The following is a 22,625-nucleotide window of genomic DNA, read 5'->3' as shown; positions in this document are numbered from 1 at the left end:
CTGATTTTTTTCCATATATTTATTAGTTTGTCTTCATTCTATACCTTGCACTTAAATGTCATTATGATTTTTGACTCTATATGACCCTATTTTATATGACTGACTCTTTTCCCCAGTTGATCTTGGCCAGTTTGCACTTAAGTTTTAATCTTGAGATTATTAGTCATCTCTTTTAAATAAAATAATTCAAAAATGAATATCTATTAAAAAAAACACTCTTATCCTGAACATTATACATGTGGCTAGTAAAAAGATTCAAGGAGTCTAGGACTGAGTACCCCAGAACTCTTGGGCTAGATCTTAATGTCAGTGAGGTTTTTTTAGGTGGGTTTATTATGTCTTATTAAAAAAGTAAAGTTCGTATTTAGCCTAGCTTTGCTTTCTCTGACACAAGTACAATAATTCTGTAATAGGTATAGAACTTGGGTTCCTTTTAAAGACTATAATTATTCTTCTTTTAAATAATAGTAATATGCTGTTTTGTTTGTTTTTTATTTTTAATATGGTTCCTGCAAAGTACAGGGTGGCTTGTGCCTAGGGGAATACAGCATGAACAGAAATAAGGGCACAAAGACCCACAAATACACAGCAGTAGGTAAGAACAAATGAAGAGAAGCAGGGAAAAACACTTGATGGATTTGAGGGTGTTTGGTGAGTAGGAGGACAATGTGTAAGTAGGGTTACAAATCCCATCCACAGTTATTATTATAAATTCCATAAAAAGTCCCCAAGGAATTATAAAGCTGTTCTTTCATTTGAATGGAATAAAAGCCTCACAAAAATTTATTACAAGATAAATTACATTCCATTCTTTAAGTTAACTTTCTTTTCACAAAAATGAACATATTTTTATGGGATAATTGGCTTAGCATTAAAAAATCTTTATTTTAGGTTTGATTTTGGTCATATTTTTTCCACCTGAGTATTGATGGGATTTCAAACTTAAGGAGTAAAAAATGTACAATTGTAGTTTATCCAGATGAAATTCTAGGTCCATACTTTCCTCTGCCTGACTCTAATTTTGGTCTGATCCCAAAACCATTGCCAGAACAGCTTTGAGTCACAAGACGTTGTTGTTCTTTATCTTTGTACCTGCTTTTGGCTCATTTCCTAATTTTAGATTCCACATGGTACCCTGATGTCATTGCGTGTAATTTTCTAACTTCAGCATATATTCAACATACACATAGACACACACTTTGCCCATTTAAAGAGAAGTGAAATTTCAGATAGAATAGGGGAGAGATGGTAGGCAAGAAGAGCCACCCTCTCCATCTTCACCTGCTTTGTTTTCTTTTCCTTTCTGAACCACTGGCCCTCATTGCCTTTTCCAATGGAGACGTGTGAAAGGTGGTAGAGGCGTAGATCAAGTCTTAGAATATGATAAAGGTGCATTTCACATGTCAGATGTTAGTGATTAAATGTTTTTTTTCTTTTTTCCCCAGATTCCCCTTGCTTGATTCTGAGCTAGGAAAGGTCACAACAGTTAAAATTATAGCACAGTTATGGGTTAGAGAGATGGGAGAAAGAGAGCAAAGAGATTGATTGTGTTGGTGAAGTTTGTCCATGTTGAATGAATGTGGTCAACTGACCACAAATTTCCCAGAAGGGGAATGAACAAACGTGGATCTGGTTATGCCAAGGGTAGTTGTAACTGTATCCCAGAGCACTGTGTGTGTGTGTGTATGTGTGTGTGTCTTTGGATATGTACTCAGCAGTCTTTCACTATAATAAGAAAGATATTTGTAAAGTACGTGACCACGATAATCCCTTCCAAGCATCTATGACTTTTGATTCTTTTTTCACCTATAGAATTTGTAATTGATTATCTTGCAGGCCTTTTTGGACTCTAAGGGAGTTCAAAGTCATTTGACATTAGCTGCTTCTTTGAAATTAGTACTTGTGACTATAAAATGAGTCACAAACCCTAAGTTCTAGACGTAAATCCATGTGACTTCTAACTGAAGGATATATAACAGAAATAGTATATTTCAATAATAATATTTTATTACAAATAATAACTTTATTGCTGAAATCTAAATTGTATAAAATAATTTCAAATATCTATGATATTCTACTTATAATTTATTTGGACAGTAAATTTAAACAAACTTTATGCCTTAGATTTCCTTGATTTTTCTCTTAATTCCCAGAATTTTCTATATGCAACCAGCCAGAAAAGCTTTAAAATTTCAAAGAGATCTTTATTTCCTTTCAAAAATTTATTCTATACAACTGAAAATAAAAGTTACATGGAAGTCATTCTGAGGTCCTAGTGTTTTCAAATTATGTTCTAAATTTTAAAGAATTAACTAATTTTCCATGAGCTGTTTTTCATTCCACCTTTCCCCCACTTATTCATCCAATAGTTTCAAGATTCTTAAGTGATTATTTCATCAAGTAAAGTCAACCTCAGAAATTTTAATAATTTACCACATTTATCTTAACCTTTAGCAGGTATTTTGAATTAATTTTTTGATTTTGACTGTATCTCTTTACATATTTTTATGTAAAAATGATCATGATTCTGTGTTCCCTTTGGAATTAGGAGGTATAATTTATAGAGCTAAAAGATACAACATAGACTAGGTGCAAACTGCTTTACTAATGAAAGATTCTTCTTTTATCAAAATTCTTAAGATAACATAATAAATTAAGGTTAAATAGGTTTTTCTCTAAATTTTTTCTGCCTATTAACATTTCTGAGTGAAATGCAGTAATTGTTATATAAATAAGGTTATTAGAAATAGATGAAATATTATTGCTACTGATTTATTACATACTCAAGGTACAGATCACAGTTTAATTTTATAAAGGCATATACATAAATCCTCTTTTTTCTTTGTGTTTGTCATGTATGTATTACAATTCCTTGAGGAAAAGTTCTCAAACTCCAGTTATACAAGTTGAGAAACTTAAAACTATCATAGGCTTTTTTCCCCCCTTGCTCCAGAAAATCTCTAGAATTGCACCAGAATTAGAAAATCCTGGATTATAATTCCTTGTAAGCCTAGAATAGAATGTGCCTGCTTCTAAAGATATATTTGGTGGGCATATATTAGTTTCTGGAATATTGTATTTGGCTGAGCGTTGATAAGATAACCTTGCTCTTGCCAGGAGCTCTGACTTCAAACAATTCCAGTTCTACAAGCACCTGCCAATCTCTTCCCAATCTTTAAATAGAAAAGCTTTCCTTTTAATTCACAGTGATTAATAGGCTTCCCAGTCTACTACAGAGTCACAGAAGCAAACAGAAATTAGTGAGGTAAGCATATTGATAGTTGAAATATCTCTTAACCAAACAAAATGGAAGAAGACTTGAAAGATAAAATTGTGGATATATGTAGTACTGCAGAGTCATTTAAATAAAGGTTTAGGTTTACCCACTGGGAAATAATTTCCAATGAATGTGTAGAGAATTTCACTTATCTAAAAAAGATGTAATTGTGAAAAACTTTATTCAGTGAAATGAAGTATTATTTTCCCTATAGTATCACAAAATAAATGCAGTTGTTAATTTTGTTTCTGCCAAGACTTAGGATATAAAGCATTTGGAGGAGGGTATAGGCATAATTTCGAGTATATGGAACACATTTTTAAAATCAGAAGATAATGTGGAGTCTGAATGAAATAGATTCATGCATATTTAAGTGTAAATTACCTATATATGAATTAACTGCCTTGCTAAAAATAAGCTATTTCTTGTTCTAGGTTGGCATTTTCCTGATAGCCAGTCTGTTTGTAGGCCACTTCTTTTCATGGGTTGTAGAATGAGCAGAGAATATGAAGCTAATAGCTTACTCTGAGAATGAGGCACATGTATAAATAACAAATATAAGAATGAGGGAGATGAATTTCAGTCTTGGTGTATTATATAAAAGTAAGAAAAATATATGTTCTTTGGGGGAAATTATTTTAAAATGAATAGGAAAGTGAGCTTAAAATTATATTTGTGAATATTTTTATTTCCTGCAGGAAAAGCAGAGCTTAGAATAGTTGGTAAAATGACCTAAATTCTGATATTAACTAGAAATGTCAGAATACCACCTTGTGTTTATATAGCACCTGTTTCTTAGTAGGTGGGAGAACAATGACCCAGGATTTTTGCTTTTATTTTTGCTTTGTATTTAGCTTTTATTTTGCTACATAATCAGTATAACTATACAACTGTATACTTGGAAAGTTCTGCTGGCTTAGAAATGATTAGTTTTCTCCAACATTGGTTGTTAGAGCTGCTGTTTTTATTTTTGCACCATCAGGTTTTTCTGTTTGTTTGTTTTTTTTTCCCTTGTCAGTAATCATTTTCTTCTTCTTTTTAAAAATTTAATCAACTCCTCCTAGGGCAGAGAAGAAAAATAGTCTCTGTCTTTTCATTGGATGTTTTTCCTACTCAAAACTCCTGAGTATCACTAATTACAAAGTAGCTTCATTAACTGAGTAGCTTTGTTTTTAAGAATCTGCAATTGCTGCTGTAACAATTTGTCACCAACTTTAAAGTCTAGGTTCTATTTTGCTGTGGAGGGCAGCTCACTATATACCATAGTTCTCAGTGTTTTCAAGCTCATTTACAAAACCTCTGTCTTTTCTGGAACTCTAAGAGTAAAGACTCTGTCTTCAATCTACTGATAAATTGGACAGATCAGTGTTATGGAGTCTGTTTTGTTTATTAAATTAGCTTTGCAAAGAGTCTCTTAAAATATATTGGATTCTTCCAAACCCCATTTGACCAGCAGCAAGCCTCCCTCCACCCTGATTTTTCTGTATGCAACTGCTTAACCCAGCTTTTATTTTACCAGCATCAGCATGTAAACCTAAATATTTGCTTTTGTGGTCCTTGTAAGTAAGATAAGGAATACGAATATGCAAAGACCAGATATGGAAAATGAATAGAAAAGGGAATTAAGTTTATTTTCATGGCTTGCTAATTGTTTATAATCATGTGTATACTTTTTTTTCACCATGTAAGCAGTTTGTTGAATTAACCTTTTCAGTGATTTTTATTGAATGCCACTGTCTTATAAAAATTTTAGTAAGCTACAAGTTTGTCTAATATAGATATTTTAAACTACATTTTGACTTAGATTCATTTGAGCATAAATTTTCACTATTTTTACAATTCGTTAAATAGGTAGAGAAATGAACAACTTTAATGCAGTTATTTAGTAGTAGTTTGAAAACCACTAGTTAACAGCATCTGCTTTTATTTTTATTATGTGAGCTGTTGTGTACATAACATTATTTAATATGATAACATCTTCACTATTCTAGTTTATATCTATTTATTACTTTTCAAATGTCCTGGAAAAATAAATTATTATGCTTGTTTTGTAATAATGCAGTAAATCTGTTTTTAAATTATGATCAACCTTTTATCTTTAACTAACTCCATAAGAATTGCCTACTTATATGCTTTGAGAGGAAGAAACATCTGGCATGCAGTGTGTTATCATTTAGTGATTTATGTCAAGCCATAGCACATGTACAGTTAGTTCCACAGTTTGTGTTAACAGCCATTGTTGGACCAGGCGTTTCTCCAAAGCTCATGAGTTAGGGACTGGTAATTATAGTAAGTCGTATATTATAAATAATGCATGTATGTTCCACATGAGTTATGTGGGATTTCGGCCCATTTGCTAGAACATAGCCGCATAATGATTTGTTTGGATTTTGTTGCAGATGATTGATAGTGCAGAATGTTGGCAATAATGTAAATTACTGTTGGGCTTCCTTGCAAATTTCAGTACAAGTGGTGATTTCTTCTCTTTTTCTGTGTGCTTGTCTAGTCTCGGCAGACACCTGAGGGTGAGTTCCTTCCCCTTGATCAACTTGAACTGGATGTAGGTTTTAGTACAGGGGCAGATCAACTTTTTCTTGTTTCCCCCCTCACGATTTGCCACGTGATCGATGCCAAAAGCCCCTTTTATGACCTATCTCAGCGAAGCATGCAAAGTGAACAGTTCGAGATTGTCGTCATCCTAGAAGGCATTGTGGAAACAACTGGTGAGTAAAAACATAGCTATGCCATCAAATTTCTTTATTCCATAATAACTTTATATTACATGCATAATACCTCTCCTAGATTGGGCTAAATGTCTCAGCTTGCAATAATGGAAGTAATGATTTGTCTGTTATTCTTTGTAACATTCAGTTGATACTGCTTTGAAAATGAAGATTTATTGTTGTGATGATTGCATGTGTAATGTTAACTCAGAAATACTTACTGCAAGACAAAAAAGGGAACTGAGATGACTCCTGGAAATGATTATGATGTTCTAGTTTAATTGTGGAGTTGGATTTCCTATAATCATATTTTTTAAAAGGTTTAAGGTTAAAATAAATTCAGGGCAATTAGTGAGCAGCCTGAACTCAGCAGGCATATTCTTGCCTTAGGGATGGTGATTTGGGTGTCACTGATAGAGCTTTGATATGCTACTAAGTGCAACCTCAGTGGAAAATTCCCTGTGTGTACATGTGTATGTGTGTGTGCGCGTGTGCTAAAGCAGCATTTTAATTTCAAAGTAGGTCAGTAGATTTCCCCAGCTGAACCTTGACAAAAAAATATTTAAAAAGAAAATTTCTTCCTTTTCTGCTTTGCTATAGCTAGCTGTGTGCTGTATGTTATTCTTTAAGATGCAATGTTGGTAATGCTGCGAATACTCACAATTTGCTACTCTCTGAGGAGAACAAGGTTGGCAAAAGAAAAATAACAGTAAATCAGAGTATATTATTTGGGACCTAAGCATTGCCAGTTGGTTTGCAATCTGCTGGATGCTTGAGACTAACAATGGAATATCTACATAGTTATATCTATCAGTCTGTCTATCTTGAGTTTTATCCTTGCTACAAATAGTGAGAAAGCAGAAATATTTTCACTTTCCTTTTTTTCTGGCAATATCATTCTAGTCATTTTAAAGTGCTAGTTATTATGTATAAACTATAGCACTGAAAGTTTTAATAACATTGGCAATAACATAGATGCATTCAAGCCTTATGTCAAGGTAGATGTTACAAAAGGAAAGAATCTCCCACCTTGACATAAAGCTTTGTCTAAGGAGCAGGGGGAGGCAAGCCATTGTAATATTATACATCTGCTAGATAATGCATATTTGAAATGTCGGCAAGATACTTAATCTCTATAAACTTCTTTTTTTCTCTCTGAAAGGAGAAAGATATAATAATCACCTTGAAGCTACTTGTTGTATTACTATTATTTTGTTAACATTAGTGCTTCACTTTAAAATTTAAGGTTTGGAGGACAATGAGTAAAGACTTAATTCATCAATCTTTATCTGGAATTTGATTTCTGTGGACAATTTTATGGTTTAAATTCTCTAGATTTTTAACTTACAATTGAAATCATGTGGTAGTATATTTTAAAAAATATATTGATAAATGATGAAACCAATCTGTAAAAGCTTCTAGTTCAAGAAATCTTTAAGTTTTATTCTCCTCATTTATTGAAGTAATAATATATTGTTAGCGCTTAAACAGCAGATGGTTTTTATTGATTTGTTTTTATAGCATATGGTTCTACTTTTGACACAGCTGGTTTTTATTTATTAATTGCTTATTATTCTAATCACTGCCACAGTGAAGTTTCTGTTTCACTTGACAGTCTCAGAAACATTTCACTAGTGATTTCTGTCTACCTATCTATCCATTCATCCATTTTTCCCTACTTATCTCTAGTTAGTGTGTATCTCTTAGGAATGAGAAAACTCTTCTACAAAATCACAATATAATTAAGGAAAAAATCAGAATATTAGACAATGATACAGTACTATTACTTAGCTCATAGGCTACCTTCAGTTGTTCTCGTAATTTCCATCATGGCTATTTTTTCCTGGTTCAACATCAATTTAAGGATTACGCCCTTCTTTGTTTACTTGTCTTCTCAGTCTCAAGATGGAATAGTTCCTCAACCTTACTTTGTGTTCTTGACCTTGATGTACTTGAAGTGTAAAGGCCAGGTATTTAATAGAATGTCTCTCAACTTGGATTTGTCCGAGCCTTCCTTATTCATTAGTTCTTTCAAATTTTGCCTTCTACATGGGCATCTTAAGGGAATACTGAAGCGGACTGTTTTTAAAATACTCGTATGTGTTCTTGACTGAAGTGTCTCCATCAGATTTCAGAGGATCATGGTTAGTAAATGATATTCAACATAAAGTAATTTGGAGTTTTGTAACATTAAATTATTCATGAGGACTGTAGATTTCATTTAAACAATTTCTCTCTTCTCCTTTTTTTTTTTAAAATAATGAACTGGCAGAGAGTACTTTCCACAGAAAATGTGGAAACTTGACTGGAAACTGAATTTCTTATTTAGAGATCGCCTTTCATGGAGAAAAGAATAAAGTCTACCTCCTCTTAACCTCTTAACTAAGCCTGTTTTCTAAATCCAGTATAGCAAGAAAAACAGCAAAACATTACTCATGATTTATACATGTTATTTCATGGAAACTTTGATATTTTGTTTGTGTATATGCTCTAACTAATTAAATCATGTACTGTTCAAACTCTGTAAAATCTGTCTATATTCTCAGACCTTCCTGAGTCTGGTAAAAATATCATAAACATTCTTATGTCCATATGATCATTTAAAATTATACTGAGGCTTATTTAGATTCATTTTTCAGGATGTTTCCTCCTTTATCCTTTCATTCATAATACTTTCTCATAATAGTTATTTGCTTAGAATAAGGCAAATATGATCTTTGGGGATGTTTTGAACATCAGTAATACCATTTTAGCTCCAGTGTTTTTTTTTGTTTGTTTGTTTGTTTCACAGGCTTGTGACTGTTTACTCAATGTAACTTTTCATCATACTTAACGTTAAACCACTAAGATTTTTTTAAATCACTCATTCATTCACTAGATAAATATATGAATACATGCTCTGTACTTGGAAAATATTTGAAATTCTGGCAATATAAAGCATGCTTCCCAGGCTTAGGTTGACAGTCAGGAAAGGTCTCTCTGAGAAGGAGATACCAAAGTGGAGACTTGCCTGTCAAGAAGGACCTTCTAGGTCTGTCTGGAGGAGAGCACAGCAGAGCTGAGAAGCAACTGGTACAAGGATCCTGAGTTGGGAACCAACCTAACTGATTCCAGGAACTAAAAGAAGGAGGTGGATGGTTAGGATAGAGTGAGCAATGTAGAGTGTGGGGTGAGAAGTCAGAGAGGTGGGGGGGCACCTCTACATGACAGAGGATTATATTGCATTGCTCCAGCAAGTGCTGGGATTTGATTCAAAAGCAAAGCCTGCATTGAAATGCTACGAGTAGTAATTTAGTAATCTCAAACTCTATATAACTGACAAAAAGCTTTTTTTCATATAAACTGGATTGCATGCAGTTTACTTAAAAACAAGTGACCCCAATGCCTAGGGAATGTATTAAACTTTTGACAGTTTTTGTATTAATAGTACTAAACTTACAGCCTTTACCCCCCAGCACAGGCACACCATTGCTCACTTGGCTGCAATCCTCTGATGAGGATCTTCTGATGTCATTTGGTTTTTGCCTCTTTCTTTCCTGTAGTCACAGTGGGAGTGGTGGTGGTGATGAGGAGGGGGGTGGAAAATTAGAAGCTTTCTCATTTCCTTGAGTCTCAGCTTCCAGCTCAAGACTCACAAATAATTACTTTCCCCACCTCCTTGGAAATACTCCTCAGTGATCAGGTTCAGGGATGCTGCCTTGCTTGTTTCTAATGAGCTGGTCTTTCACTTCAAGGAACAGAACATCCACCTCTTCATGAATAACCTCTGCTTCTTGGCTCACACAGCAAATTTCTAAACATAGGTTACCTCCAACTCTTGCTCTCTTTGCTGCTTCTCCCAGGAGGGAGAGCACTGCTAGCGGCAAACAGCATTGCAGATTTGGCTCATTAGAACTCGATGCTTTCAAACTTCAATCTGCTCTCCGCTGCTATTTGGCAGTCTTCTTAATTGTCTTTTCTGCACTCCCAGGCTCTGTCCCCATGGGATCTATTTTAGCCCTTTTCTCTCTTTCCATGCCCCTAGTCCCAGCTGTCCTGTGCCTTAGCGTACCATCTTTCCACCTAGTCTATCAAAAAGAATGTGATGCTTCAATTTTGATACTTTTTTTTTTTTTTGCCCTCTTTGTCCGTTTCTCATAACTATCTTCTCTTTTTCTTTGCTGGTGTCTGTGAGTAAAATATCTTTATTCTTCTTCAAAACCATCTCCTTTATCATTATGTTTATTATCTGTGACTCAAATGCCAATACTTATCATACCTAATACTTAAAATAACTGACTCTCATTTCTCTCAAACGTGTTCCAGGGTGTTCTTCATGAAAAAAACATAATCCAATTATTTATTCCTTTATACTCAAGGTTCTTTCTGGAATTCAGAGACACCACATTCTCTCTCTCCTTCTTTTTTGTTTCTTCTAATTTTTATTTTCCAGTTGTTCCTTATAACCTGTATGACTGCCTCTCCCTATAATTTTTTCCTGGATCGCTGCCCTTCCCTCCTTTCCTTTTGAATCAAACTACTTGATTTTTTTTTTAATGAATCCACAAAGTACTTTCAAGTCTGTTATTTCTCTTATCTCCAGCTATGAGAAGGAAATGGCAACCCACTCCAGTATTCTTGCCTGGAGAATCCCATGGACAGAGGAGCCTGGGAAGCTACAGTTCATAGGGTCGCAAGAGTCGGACACGACTTAGCGACTAAACTTCTACTATGAAGTCTCTCATTCAGTTGTGTCCGACTCTTTGTGACCCTGTGGACTGTAGCCCACCAGGCTTCTCTGTCCATGGGATTCTCCAGGCAAGAATACTGGAGTGGGTTGCCATTTCCTTCTCCAGGGGATCTTCCCGACCCAGGGATCAAACCCAGGTCTCCCATATTGCAGGCAGATGCTTTAACCCCTGAGCCACCAGGGAAGCCCCATGAAGTCTCTCATTGGCCTTATATATGCCATCAATTTCCAGGACATTCTTCTACTCAGATGTCACTTTTTTGATTCAGAGTCAACTTGTCTAAATACCAAGTAATCATCTTATCCTCAAATTACATCCTCATCTGGAAAGTTTGTCCCTTTTAATCATGACTGTTTTATCCAAGATCTCTTCCCCTTTCTTCCTTTTTAAAAATTATCAAATTAAATCATTTCACAAATATCTATTGAATACCTGTTACAGGCTAAACAGTATTCTAGACTTTGGGGACATGTTAGTTAACAAAACACAATTCCTGTTATAATCACATGTGGAAATGAGACAATAAAATGAAGAAGTGCCTCATTTAGAATGTTAGAAAATAAATGCTATGGAAAAAAAAATAAGAAAACAAGGCAAGAGGGATTAGAGTTGTAGGGAAGTCAGGGTAGGCTGCAATGAGAAGATGACTTTTAAGCCCAAACACAGTACCTTGAGTAAAGCAAATCCTTTTTCTTTGAAAGGGATTCTGGATAGAGCTTCAGCAGTTGTAAGTGCTCCGAGAGAGCCGGTAACTGGCTTCTGCTCTCTGTTAGTGATGTTTCTTAATTCAACTCTTCCTCTTTAAGTTCACTTCTAAATCACAGTAGTTGTCTCAGGAATGGATTTAGTATTTGCTTACATGGAGACTGTGCATTGAATGGTTGCTTGGTGAATTTGCTTCAACACTATCGTAATAAACCTGTCCTCAAAAAGCCCTAATGCCTGCCAAAGTGCATGTGTTCCTTCCTGAGAAAATTAGGCTGCTTTGCTTCCTGTAATGTCCATACACTGATGCTCCCTTTTGCTCCTATGTCTGCGATAATACCATTTTCATTACCTAGGACAGCATTTCTCTCTTCTCTTACATGGTATGAGAACTGCCATATTTGTTTAGTTTTCCCTGGACTCTATAGTCCATGTGCTTTCCTTTAATAACTCATTTAAAATGCTGTTTTATTTTTTACTATGAAAGGGCTGTTAAATGCATTCTTATTATAGGAAAAAAATTGAAAATACAAATATGCAAAATAAAGACTTTAGTCTTATTTTCAGCTACTGTACAGTTAATGTATAGGTCATTGACCTTTCAAGTGTCCGTATTCAGATATATTGTTATTAAACATGTGCTGTTTTATAACGTTCTTTATTGTATAATATGTGTTTAACATCTCTCCTGTCAAATTACGGAGAAGGCAATGGCAACCCACTCCAGTACTCTTGCCTGGAACGTCTCATGGACGGAGGAGCCTGGTAGGCTGCAGTCCATGGGGTCGTGAAAAGTTGTACACGGCTGAGCGACTTCACTTTCACTTTTCACTTTCATGCATTGGAGAAGGAAATGGCAACCCACTCTAGTGTTCTTACTTGGAGAATCCCAGGGAAGGCAGGGCCTAGTGGGCTGTCGTCTATGGGGTCGCACAGAGTTGGACAGCAGCAGCAGCAGCAGCATGTCAAATTAGGGTTCTACACCCTTCATCTTAATGACTTTATTGTATGCCAGTTGTATGTATTTGAATTTTTATTATCTGTCTCCTACTCTGGAATTTTTAGCCATTTCCTTTTTATTGAGATAAAGACCCTTATAGGCCATAAATTTAATTTATTACAACTTTACTATTTTATATTAATTCTTAGAGATGAAATTCCTGGGTAAAGGAACATATGTATTTATTTGTTTTTAACATCTATTTTAGGGTTGCTATATGGAAAGTTGACACCAATTTACATCTGGATATGAAGGTTCCCATTTCTTCATACCCTTGCCAATAATGGATATTATAATCAGTTTTATTTTTGCCAATTTGACATCATTTTATTCTAATTGATTACTAGCAAGGTTGAAATTATGGTATTTATTGACTATGAATTTTATTCCAGGAATTCTCAGATACTGTTGCTCATTTTGCTTGCAATTTATTGTATGTATAAATTGCTTATATAATTAGAACATTATTTTGAAAAACTCTATCCCTAGTAGTCTGTATACTATTATCAAAATAATTTCTTTATTATATATACATGTATGTATTTTTCACATTCATCTCCCATGTGCTTTATTAATATCTCGAGATAAACTGTAAACTGCCAATATTGATTAAGGACTTTGTTTTGAGGCTATATTTTTTATATCACAAATTGTATATCATTGATTGCAAAAAGTAGTAGATACCAATAAACACTTCTAATCTGTTTTTTGTTATTTTTAACTGATTTTAATAGAGTTGCTCTCTATTTATAAGCTTGCTTTCTGAGTCACACATTATTTTCTTGTAGGAAATTAATCAACAAATCCTTGTTGATGATTCATGTTATGGTAGGTGTACGTTCATGCCTGCTCTTTGTGACCCCATGGACTGTAGTCCACCAGGCTCCTCTGTCCTTGGAGTTCTCCAGGCAAGAATACTGGAGCGAGTTGCCATTTCCTCCCCCAGGGGATTTTCCTGACCCCGAGATCGAACCTGAGTCTCCTGTACCTCCTGCATTGGCAGGCAGATTCTTTACCACTGAGCCACCTGAGGATCCCCTATGGTAGGTGTAAGATATTACAAAGGTGATAAAGGAGGAAGCCCACAGTCCAAAGGGAGAAAGAAGTTGAACGAAATTGACTATTAGCAATGTGTGCTCAAACAGATGTATGTCATGCTATAGTATAGGCCAAGAGTAGTGGTTCCTGATGGATTTGTTCTTAAACAGTCTGAGAAAGCCCCCTAGGGGACACAGCATGGGTTGAGACAGGAAGGTGAAGCAGAAGGTCATAAGGAGGGTAAGGACAGCTGGACATTCCAGCCCAAGGAACAGCAAATGAGAATTCATTTTGTTAGAATCAAATCGTTTTATGTGGTCCGGATACAGGACAGGTGGAGGGGGATTGCCTGGAGATGAGCCTATCCCTGATCCGTGATTTGAACCTCATTCAACAAGTAGTAAAGCCCTCCAGGGATTTGAAGCAGGAGAATGCCACAATCCCATTTGCGGGATCGAATCCCTTTGGCTGCAGGTGGAGGATGGATTGAGTGGGGCTGAAACCGGAGGCAGACCAGTCATTAGCTGTTACAATAGGCCAGACCAGAGATAATTGGTTCCTTCGTGAAATTGTCTGACTCAGACAACTATATAACTGTTGAAAGTAATGAAAAAGGCCTCTGGTTCCAAAGTTGTTACTTATGATTAAACACGAATGGGAAAAATCAGCTCCAGGATCTTTCCCACTGAAGTTCCTCTGGCTATTTAGAAGAAGCTGAGACAGAGAAACAATAAAATAAATTGAGAAAAATAAATCAAACAGCATGAAGAAGCCACTGACTTCTCCTTACTAGTGAAAAACAGTTGGAAATTTTCTAATGAAAAAAATCACAGAGCAGAAGCTCAACTTGTGAATAATTGAGATGTGCCTACAATTTTCCTCTGTGAATGAGTCTACAATATTTAGCTTTATTGGTGGTAATTAATAGTTACACTTTAATGATCCTTCCAAAGATAGTGTTCAGCAAACCCCTAGTGTTACTGCAAATGATGTAGCTCCCTCTTGACTACTGGAAATTTTATTCATCCTTCCTCATTGAAAGTACTGAATCATTAGCCTGTGGGCTCCTTGTCCCTTTTGTATTCAGGACCTAAATCAGGGATGTCTTGTTTATTTTCTGGTTTCCCTATTCCTTCCCAGGTTGCAGTTGCCTTTTAAGGTAAGTGGTGTTTCAGAAGACTTATCTTGCCACATGAGACCCATGGATGTATATATTTTGGAAATCTCAAAGTACCCTCCAAGTAACTTCTATGGTTATATATTTGTTTGACATTTATTGTTTCTTAATTGTGATTTTTTTTCTCTTTTAGAGATAGCTTTTGAATAATTTGTTGAGTCGAAATAGAATTCGGCATGGATTCTTTTTAAAATATAAGGGAATTTTTATGAATAATTTCTAAATAAAATCTTGGTTTTTTTTTTTCTTTTGATAGGCTATTATAAACATTTTCCCAGGGACTTTAAAAAATTAATGCCTAAACAGTGAGGCATGAAGTAGGATAACTAACCCCACTAATCTGAAACTGAAAGGTTTTCTGAGGCTTGTAGCTTTCAGTGCTATAGGAGCTCTGAGCAAACTGGGATGGTTAGTCACCCAAATTCACAGTCAGGAATGTTAATTAAGCCCTCCTAGAAGCCTGCTTCAATATAATGTGGAAGTTTGCTTCATTGGTGGTGGAATAGGTCTTCTCAACTCATTATTGGAGTTACTCCACTGTTTTCCATATTCTGCCTTTATCAACGCTGAATCCTCAAAAATACATAAGAAGAATATTTTCATATGTTACTTTCTCTATTATTTTCCTATCTTGTATAGAATATTTAATTAATACAATCCTCAGTGTTTTAGAATGAAGTTTATCATTTGTTGTGCAGGAGGGTGGTATGGGTAAGTTACTGAGGCTAAGGTGAGTTGGGAAGGGTTGACACTATATTTGTCACAATTTGCATATGAGGGATATGGTAAAGTAGTAGTAGTAATATGTGCACGCTCAGTTGTGTCTGACTCTTCATGACCCCATGGACTGTAGCCCATCAGGCTCCTCTATCCACGAGACTTTTCCAGGCAAGAATTCCAGAGTGGGTTGCCACTTCCTACTCCAGGGGATCTTCTGGACCCAGAGATCAAACCCGCATCTCTTGTGTCTCCTGCATTGGCAGGCAGATTCTTTACCACTGCGCTACCTGGGAAGCCAGCACAATAAAGAAGTCAGCAAACCTTATAGATAACATAGCTAATTGTTAAAATGTAAGCGTGAGGGATTGTAATTGGGGAAAACAGTTTTGATGAAGATGTGGCTTAGTCCAGTGACAAGGAACATCAAGATTTACACTTCAGGTAATTTTCAGAGATTTTCAAGGTAGAGTCCTGGGACTGACTGCATTGGAGTCCCATGGGATACTTATTAAAATACTGACTTTGGGGCCCTCACTTAGTCTTACAGTGTTCAAATATCTGGTGTTTGTGAACCAAGAAATTTGCATTTGTAATAGGCTCCCCCGTGATTCTTATTAAGAACATTAAAGTTTGAGAACTCCTCAATCCAGCAACTAGTAAAGCCACAAATATTTAGTGAATTAATTACTCAACTGAAATACGAAGGACTAATGAAAGAGAACATAGCTCTTTAAATTTCTGAAGTCTTCAGAGATGAAGCTTTGTGTCGACTCAGACTGTGCTGATCAATGTAGCCAAATGCAAATGAATGTGGGTGGAAAACAGTGAAAATCAGGAGTATGAATTAAAATGCATTGCTATTCATCATCTTAACGAAGAACAAGATGTGATAGCTATTGTAGAACATTGTGTGAAGATGTAATATAAATGCCAAACAGCAGTGTTAGTGCCACTCACTGCTGGAGAGTATTTCCATCACTGAAATCACTACATATGGGCTTGACCAGAACATTGCATGCAAGTATTTAATGCATGCAGTATTTACTGTTTCATAAGAGGAATTATGCCTGTGAATGTCTTCAGCCCCTGGTCCCCACCTTATTTCTGAGTCTTATTTTTCTTTATTCTTCTGCGGCACTGCTCCCTCAGGTCGGTTCGTTGTTGGGCTGGTCCCAACATTTGGTGCCCAAACAGGGACCTGAGCTTTCAAGGCTTTCTTGACGGTGCCAAAAGACTCAGGGAATTCCAGCCGAGAGACTGGAGGACAGTGACAGTACTTGATGATGGACAACACCACTGGATACCAGGAAGGCATGTCAAAGAAAGGACGGAAGAGGACATAGTTTGACATCGATCCTCCTGGAGAGCCGCCAGTGATGGGGATAAGAAGACTGACAATCTGCAACTACTTGGAACAGGCTCCAAGGACCAACAAAGCCAAGCGGCCCACTTGGGGCCAATTGAAGAAACTGACCATTGAAGGGGAAACATTGGTCAAAGAGCAGGGACAGCTTTGACCTTGGCTGCCTTGTTCTTGGCTATGTTATCTGTGATAACTACCACGGTAGGTGCTAATCATACTTATTGGGCATATGTACTCAGTCCTCCCCTATTAAGCCCGATTACATGGAAGGATTCTTCTGTTCCAGTTTTCATAAATGACTCTTCTTTGTTACTCAGACCTTTGGACCCAGCCTTCCTTTAAAACCAGAAGAGGGCCGACAACTTTCAAATGTTAGTGTTAATTTTACTGTGGGAACAGGTCTTACACCTATATGTATGGGAGCGGAGACTCATTGTCTTGAGAGAGGATTTCAGAGTTGGTTATCTATAGTTAAAGAACCTATAAAGAACCAGCGAACAAAACTCATTTTTTTAAATTAGAATTATTTTCCTTTAATATCACAGGAGAAAGTACTCCTATGTTTCTGCCCCATCTACTTAACTGTATTATTTCTATAAAATCTGGAATAGAACATTGGGTACAATGGAAATTGTGTAAAGCTAATACTGGACTTCCCTGGTGGCTCAGAGGGTAAAGTGTCTGCCTGCAATGCAGGAGACCTGGGTTCGATCCCTGGGTTGGGAAGATCCCCTGGAGAAGGAAATGTCAACCCATTCCAGTACCCTTGCCTGGAAAATCCCATGGATGGAGAAACCTGGTAGGCTACAGTCCATGGGGTTGTAAAGAGTCGGACACGACTTCACTTTCACTTTCAAGAGGAATTATCTTTATGTTTACTGCAAAGTTCAGTAGGACTTGTTTTTTTTTTTTCCTTCATAATTTTACATTAATACTAACCCTGGCTGTTAATCATTAAAGCTAAAGATTTGAGGGCTTTGTTTTCTGGGGTAAGTTTTGTGGAAATTGCAGAGATTAAAGAGAAAGTTAAAAAAGGAAATGGATAATGAGGGAGTAAGATTTGAGATTCAGATGGAGTGAGTTTATCTTGACAAATAAGGATTCTAGACCCAATTTTTGTTGCTTCACTTTGATTAGTTTTCTTTGTCCTAGGCTCTGTTTGGAAGAGCTGAGATCATTAACCCATTCAGCTCATAGCGGAGAGCTCAGAACTGCAGTTCAAGTGAAAAATCATGGCTGCCGTTGTTACTGTTGCGGTTGATAATGAATGTTGAATAAGATAAAAATATATGGGGTTATTTCATAAGCTTGTATTTTATTAGTCATAAATGATGGTAACAGAGTGCCATTACAAAACCGAGAAGCTATCATCCTGGGGCAGGAGAAAAAGGAGGACAATTCCTTCTTTGTTGTCCGAAGATGACTTACCTTTGGAGCCTAAACTTCATTGTGTTGATTATGGATGATGTGTATTTTCTGAATGTCTTGTGCCAAAAATAACTCACGAGCCTGAGAGTAGCTCTTGTTACAATCATTCCTGCTGCGTAGTTCAAAGAGTGATGTCTGGATGATTTGATCTTAAAGGCTTTTGAAAAAAATGCATCTTTGTCTTCCAAATATCTGTCAAGCAACCTTTTTGTACACCTCTAAATAATTTTTATTATAATTTATACCTTTTATTTTATTTTGTTTGATTTTGTTTTTACTTTAGATTTCTTGTCATTTAAAAAAGTTGGAAACTTAATGACATTAGTTTTCAGATCCCTTTTTAGGCACATGTAGTATTAACTCTGTAGCATATCTCAACATTTAGATACAGACAAAAATCTGAGTCCATGAGAGGAAATCTTTCTTCCAAATGTACAATATGAAGGGGTAACTTTGGAAAGGGAAGAGCTTTGATAATTAGGGAAGGATTGGACCTTCGGAACAGAATGTATATGTATAAGCTTCCAGCACCGTTTTTATTACTTTTTCAGTGCGAAGGGTTTACTTTCTGACTCATGCTCCTGATTCAGCAGTTCCCCAGAAATGGCTCTGATCCTTCCGTATTTGGCAGCACTGCTTAGAGAATGTAGAGAGAAAATGATGTAGCCTCTTTGTATGTGTGTATTTATTCAGATTAGCATTATCGGTTCCAAAAATGTTTTAACATGTGTTATCTGTTTCTTTCTAGTTTTGCTTTGCTCTACATTTCTCCCAGTGGCTTTTTTTTTTCAAATGTGCTTCATTACCTTCATTTTAATTTGTATGCATTAAATGCAAAGGTTTGTTAAGCTTATTTGGCTTATTTTCTTCATTTAGTTAAGCTTTTAACATTTTATAGCCTGTAAATTATAGAATGGTAGTGACTCACCATAATCCCTTATGAAAAAGTTTAGGAGTCTTGAGTTTTTAAGGCCTGTTTGCCAAAATTGAGGACAGACTTTGGTCTTAAACTTTTAATGTAATACATTGATGGTTTGTTGTTTTTTGTTCAATTATTTATTAGTGTTTAAATTCAGTCTAACAAACTGAATTTTGCTTATCTTTTAAATATGTCTAAAACATTACTAAAGAAGGGACCTAACCTTTATAGAGTGCTTTTATATATTCCAGGTTCTCCTAGACCAGTTGTGTGGATATCAGTTAAAATATTGTATCTTAGTTGAACTGGTCATTTAATCATATCTGCCCAATATCATATGTTCCTTGGCTTGGATATGCTTGGTTAGTCTAATATGCTATTTCAGCTTTGAAGAAGTGTATTTCTTTCTTTTCTTTACACTAGAAGCCATAATATTACCAAAACCAGAGAAAGTTGACAGGAAGGTAAACAGGGCACATATATTATTTTTAAAAACTAATAGAATTGAAATGATAATATCATAAAGTACACCTTAGTGATATTTTAGTTGAAATGAAAATGGAAACTCTGATTCTATGAGGTAAAATAACTTGCCTGACTTTTGAGAACAAGTTGATGGAAGAGTCTGGAATATATCTTCACACTTTGAGTCTTATTCAGGCTTTCTTCTCATTACCAACAATGATTCATTTACTTAAATGTAATTCTTGTTTACCATCTTCAAAATAATTAATAATGATGGCGATTGTGTATCTTTTAAGACATGTCAAGGATTTTCTCCCTGTTACTAGAGTTTTAGTTTTTGATCAGGTCAACTAGTTACCCAGCTGAGGAGAGGGGAAGGTCAGTCAGGAGATGCATGCCTTATAAATAGGCCTGGTCTTGAACAGACTGCAAAGTCCTTTTGGGGATAAATACAATATGACTGATAGTTATCCAGCTCATTCATGTTTTCAAAAACTATGTATTAAGTAACTGTATATTTCAAGCACTGTTCCAGGCAGTGAGTACATGTGATGAATAAGAAAGTCTGAGGATGCCAGTTGGCAAAATTCATGATCCAGTGAGAACTAACACTTATCGAGGCAGTGAGAGTAATGTAAATTGGGAAATATACCATTAGTGGTATAATTAGTAGGAGATGTCTCAAAGCTACAACCTATGCTTAGAAATGGTAAGGGAGTTAGCCAGGCTAAGAAGGAGTAGAGAGTACTACTGGAAGACTGAACAAACTTGGAAGACCTCAAGTGTAACAGACAGAGAACACTTGCTTTGTTTAAGGTATTGAGTGATGTTCACATGGTTAGAGATAGAGTATATATGGGGTTATTGTTGTAGTTCAGCTGCTAAGTCATGTCTGACTCTTAGCGACCCCATGAACTGCAGCACACCAGGCTTACCTGTCCTTCACTGTCTCCCAGAGTTTGCTCAGTTTCATGTCCATTGAGTTGATGATGCTATCTAGCCATCTCATCCTCTGCCACCCTCTTTTCTTTTTGTCTTCAGTCTTCCTGAGCATCAAGGTCTTTTCCAGTGAATCGGCTCTTCTCATCAGGTAGCCAAAGTATTAGGGCTTCAACTTCAGCATCAGTCCTTCCAATGAATATTCAGGGTTGATGTCCTTTAGGAAAATATCATATGCAGATGATATATGGGGTAATGGAGAAATAAAGAAGTTTCAGGAGATGGTATTGGAAAAATAAAGGCTGGAAAATGTAGCACTTTTAAGACATTTATGTGTTTGCACTTAATTATTTTGAGCAATGAGGAACCACAGATGGCTTTTAAGTAGAAGAATGATGTGATCATAATTACATTTTAGGAAAAAAATCACTCTGGCTGAATTTATCAAAAGTATTAAGCAGGAGAAAAAAATAAAGATGGGTTGATCAATTAGGGTGTTAGAGCAGTAATTTGGATGAGAAGTGATAATCTGTTGCTAGGGGAAGTTTGAAAATGCATCTGGTGGCTCAGCTGGTAAAGAATCTGCCTGCAGTGTGGAAGAGCTGGATTCGATGCCTGGATTGGGAAGATCCCCTGGAGAAGGGAATGGCTACCCACTCCAGCGTTCTGGCCTAGAGAATTCCATGGGGTCGCAAAGAGTTGGACATGATTGAGCAATTTTCACTTTCACTTTGGCCAACATATTGGGAAAGACTTGTTGAAAAGTCTTGTTGAGGTATGTAAAATTTCACATTGCCCCTGATGAAATTTGATGTCTGAAGATGATGACACTTAAGATGAGGAAATTGCAGACTTAGGGGTGTAAAATACAGGGACTATATAGCACGAGATTTTCTAAATTCATATTTGGACTAAAGAGAGAGATGTATGCAGTGGAATAAGCCCAGAAATTACAGCTGGGAAAGTATTGGGAAGTCGTGGATAGATCTCAGGGCTGGAACTTCAATTTGTTAGGGAAAACAGAAGGTATAACAGGTATTTAGAGCAGGAGAGTGCTACGGTCAGATTTGTACCTAAAGGTCTCTGAATAATGATGTATAAAATAATAGTAGTGTATATATCAATTAACATTGTCTTTCTCATTTCATTGTTTTCTTTGTTCATTTTGAACCTCCTGGGAGAGGAAAGATAAATAAAATGGATATGGTTTGAATTCCTTTACCTTTTGAAAAATGCTTTACATCAATATGATTTGTAAATTTTGGAAACCAAATGAGAGATGCTAAATACTTTAGTTAAAATAAGTAGTCCTAAATTATTATTTTCCATCAATATTTGCTGCAAAAACTTATTCTTTAAATTAGATATGTAGAATGAGTTTGTCTTCAATGTGATCTTTTTTTTTAAAGACCTACTATAGTGTGGTATATAAACAAAAATGTCAAATTAGAATCGGAATTTAAAAACCTTTTTTAGATCTGTGTAAAGAAATCCTCTGTGTTAGTTGCTCAGTCATGTCCGATTCTTTGTGATCCCATAGACTGTAGCTCACCAGGCTCCTCTGTCCGTGGAATTCTCCAGGCAAAATATTTCTACAGGGAATCTTCCCAGCCCAGGGATCAAACCCGGGTCTCCTGCATTGCAGGCAGATTATTTGCTCTCTGAACCACTGAAATGTTTATTTGTACTGTATAACTTAAAATTAAGTCCTAGAGAGCCCTGTTGAATTGTGCTCCACTTATCTTTCAGAGAAGGAAATGGTAAACCACTCCAGTATTCTTGCCTTGAGAATCCCATGGACGGGGAAGCCTTGTAGGCTACAGTCCACGGGGTCACAGAGAGTTGGAATGACTGAGCGGCTTCACCTTCACCTTATCTTTCAGAATTCTTTAAGAAATAAAATTATGACTCTGTGATGAAAACTAAAACCTCAGAAATTTTAAATGTGTTAAAATTAGATAAATGCTTTGTGTGAAGATAAAAATTGTAATTTTATAGTTATGGAAATTAGTCTATAAGTGACAACATCTAAGACGATACTGTGAGTGTCTGAACTTACAAAATGTTGATGTGTGTGTCTGTACAAATGTGTCTTCTGATGAATACACTTAAAATTAACCAAATGATGCTATTATTATTTT

General features: G+C 35.9%; 1 protein-coding gene across 2 annotated transcripts in view; it reads left to right on the top strand.

Moving 5' to 3' along the window:
* The window catches only part of KCNJ3 (potassium inwardly rectifying channel subfamily J member 3), a 189,220-nt gene that overhangs the window by 5,267 nt on the left and 161,328 nt on the right, over positions 1-22,625 (top strand). The window contains exon 2 of one of the 2 annotated variants that reach the window (XM_061437694.1): positions 5,784-6,000. The exons of the other annotated variant lie outside the window; for it this stretch is intronic. Coding sequence (XP_061293678.1) covers positions 5,784-6,000 — 217 coding nt within the window. The remainder of the gene's footprint in view (positions 1-5,783; positions 6,001-22,625) is intronic. 2 annotated transcript variants of the gene reach the window in all.

Source organism: Bos javanicus, chromosome 2, assembly GCF_032452875.1.
Source record: "Bos javanicus breed banteng chromosome 2, ARS-OSU_banteng_1.0, whole genome shotgun sequence".
NCBI classification, from domain to species: domain Eukaryota; kingdom Metazoa; phylum Chordata; class Mammalia; order Artiodactyla; family Bovidae; genus Bos; species Bos javanicus.
This window is presented reverse-complemented; position numbering and strand designations above follow the sequence as displayed.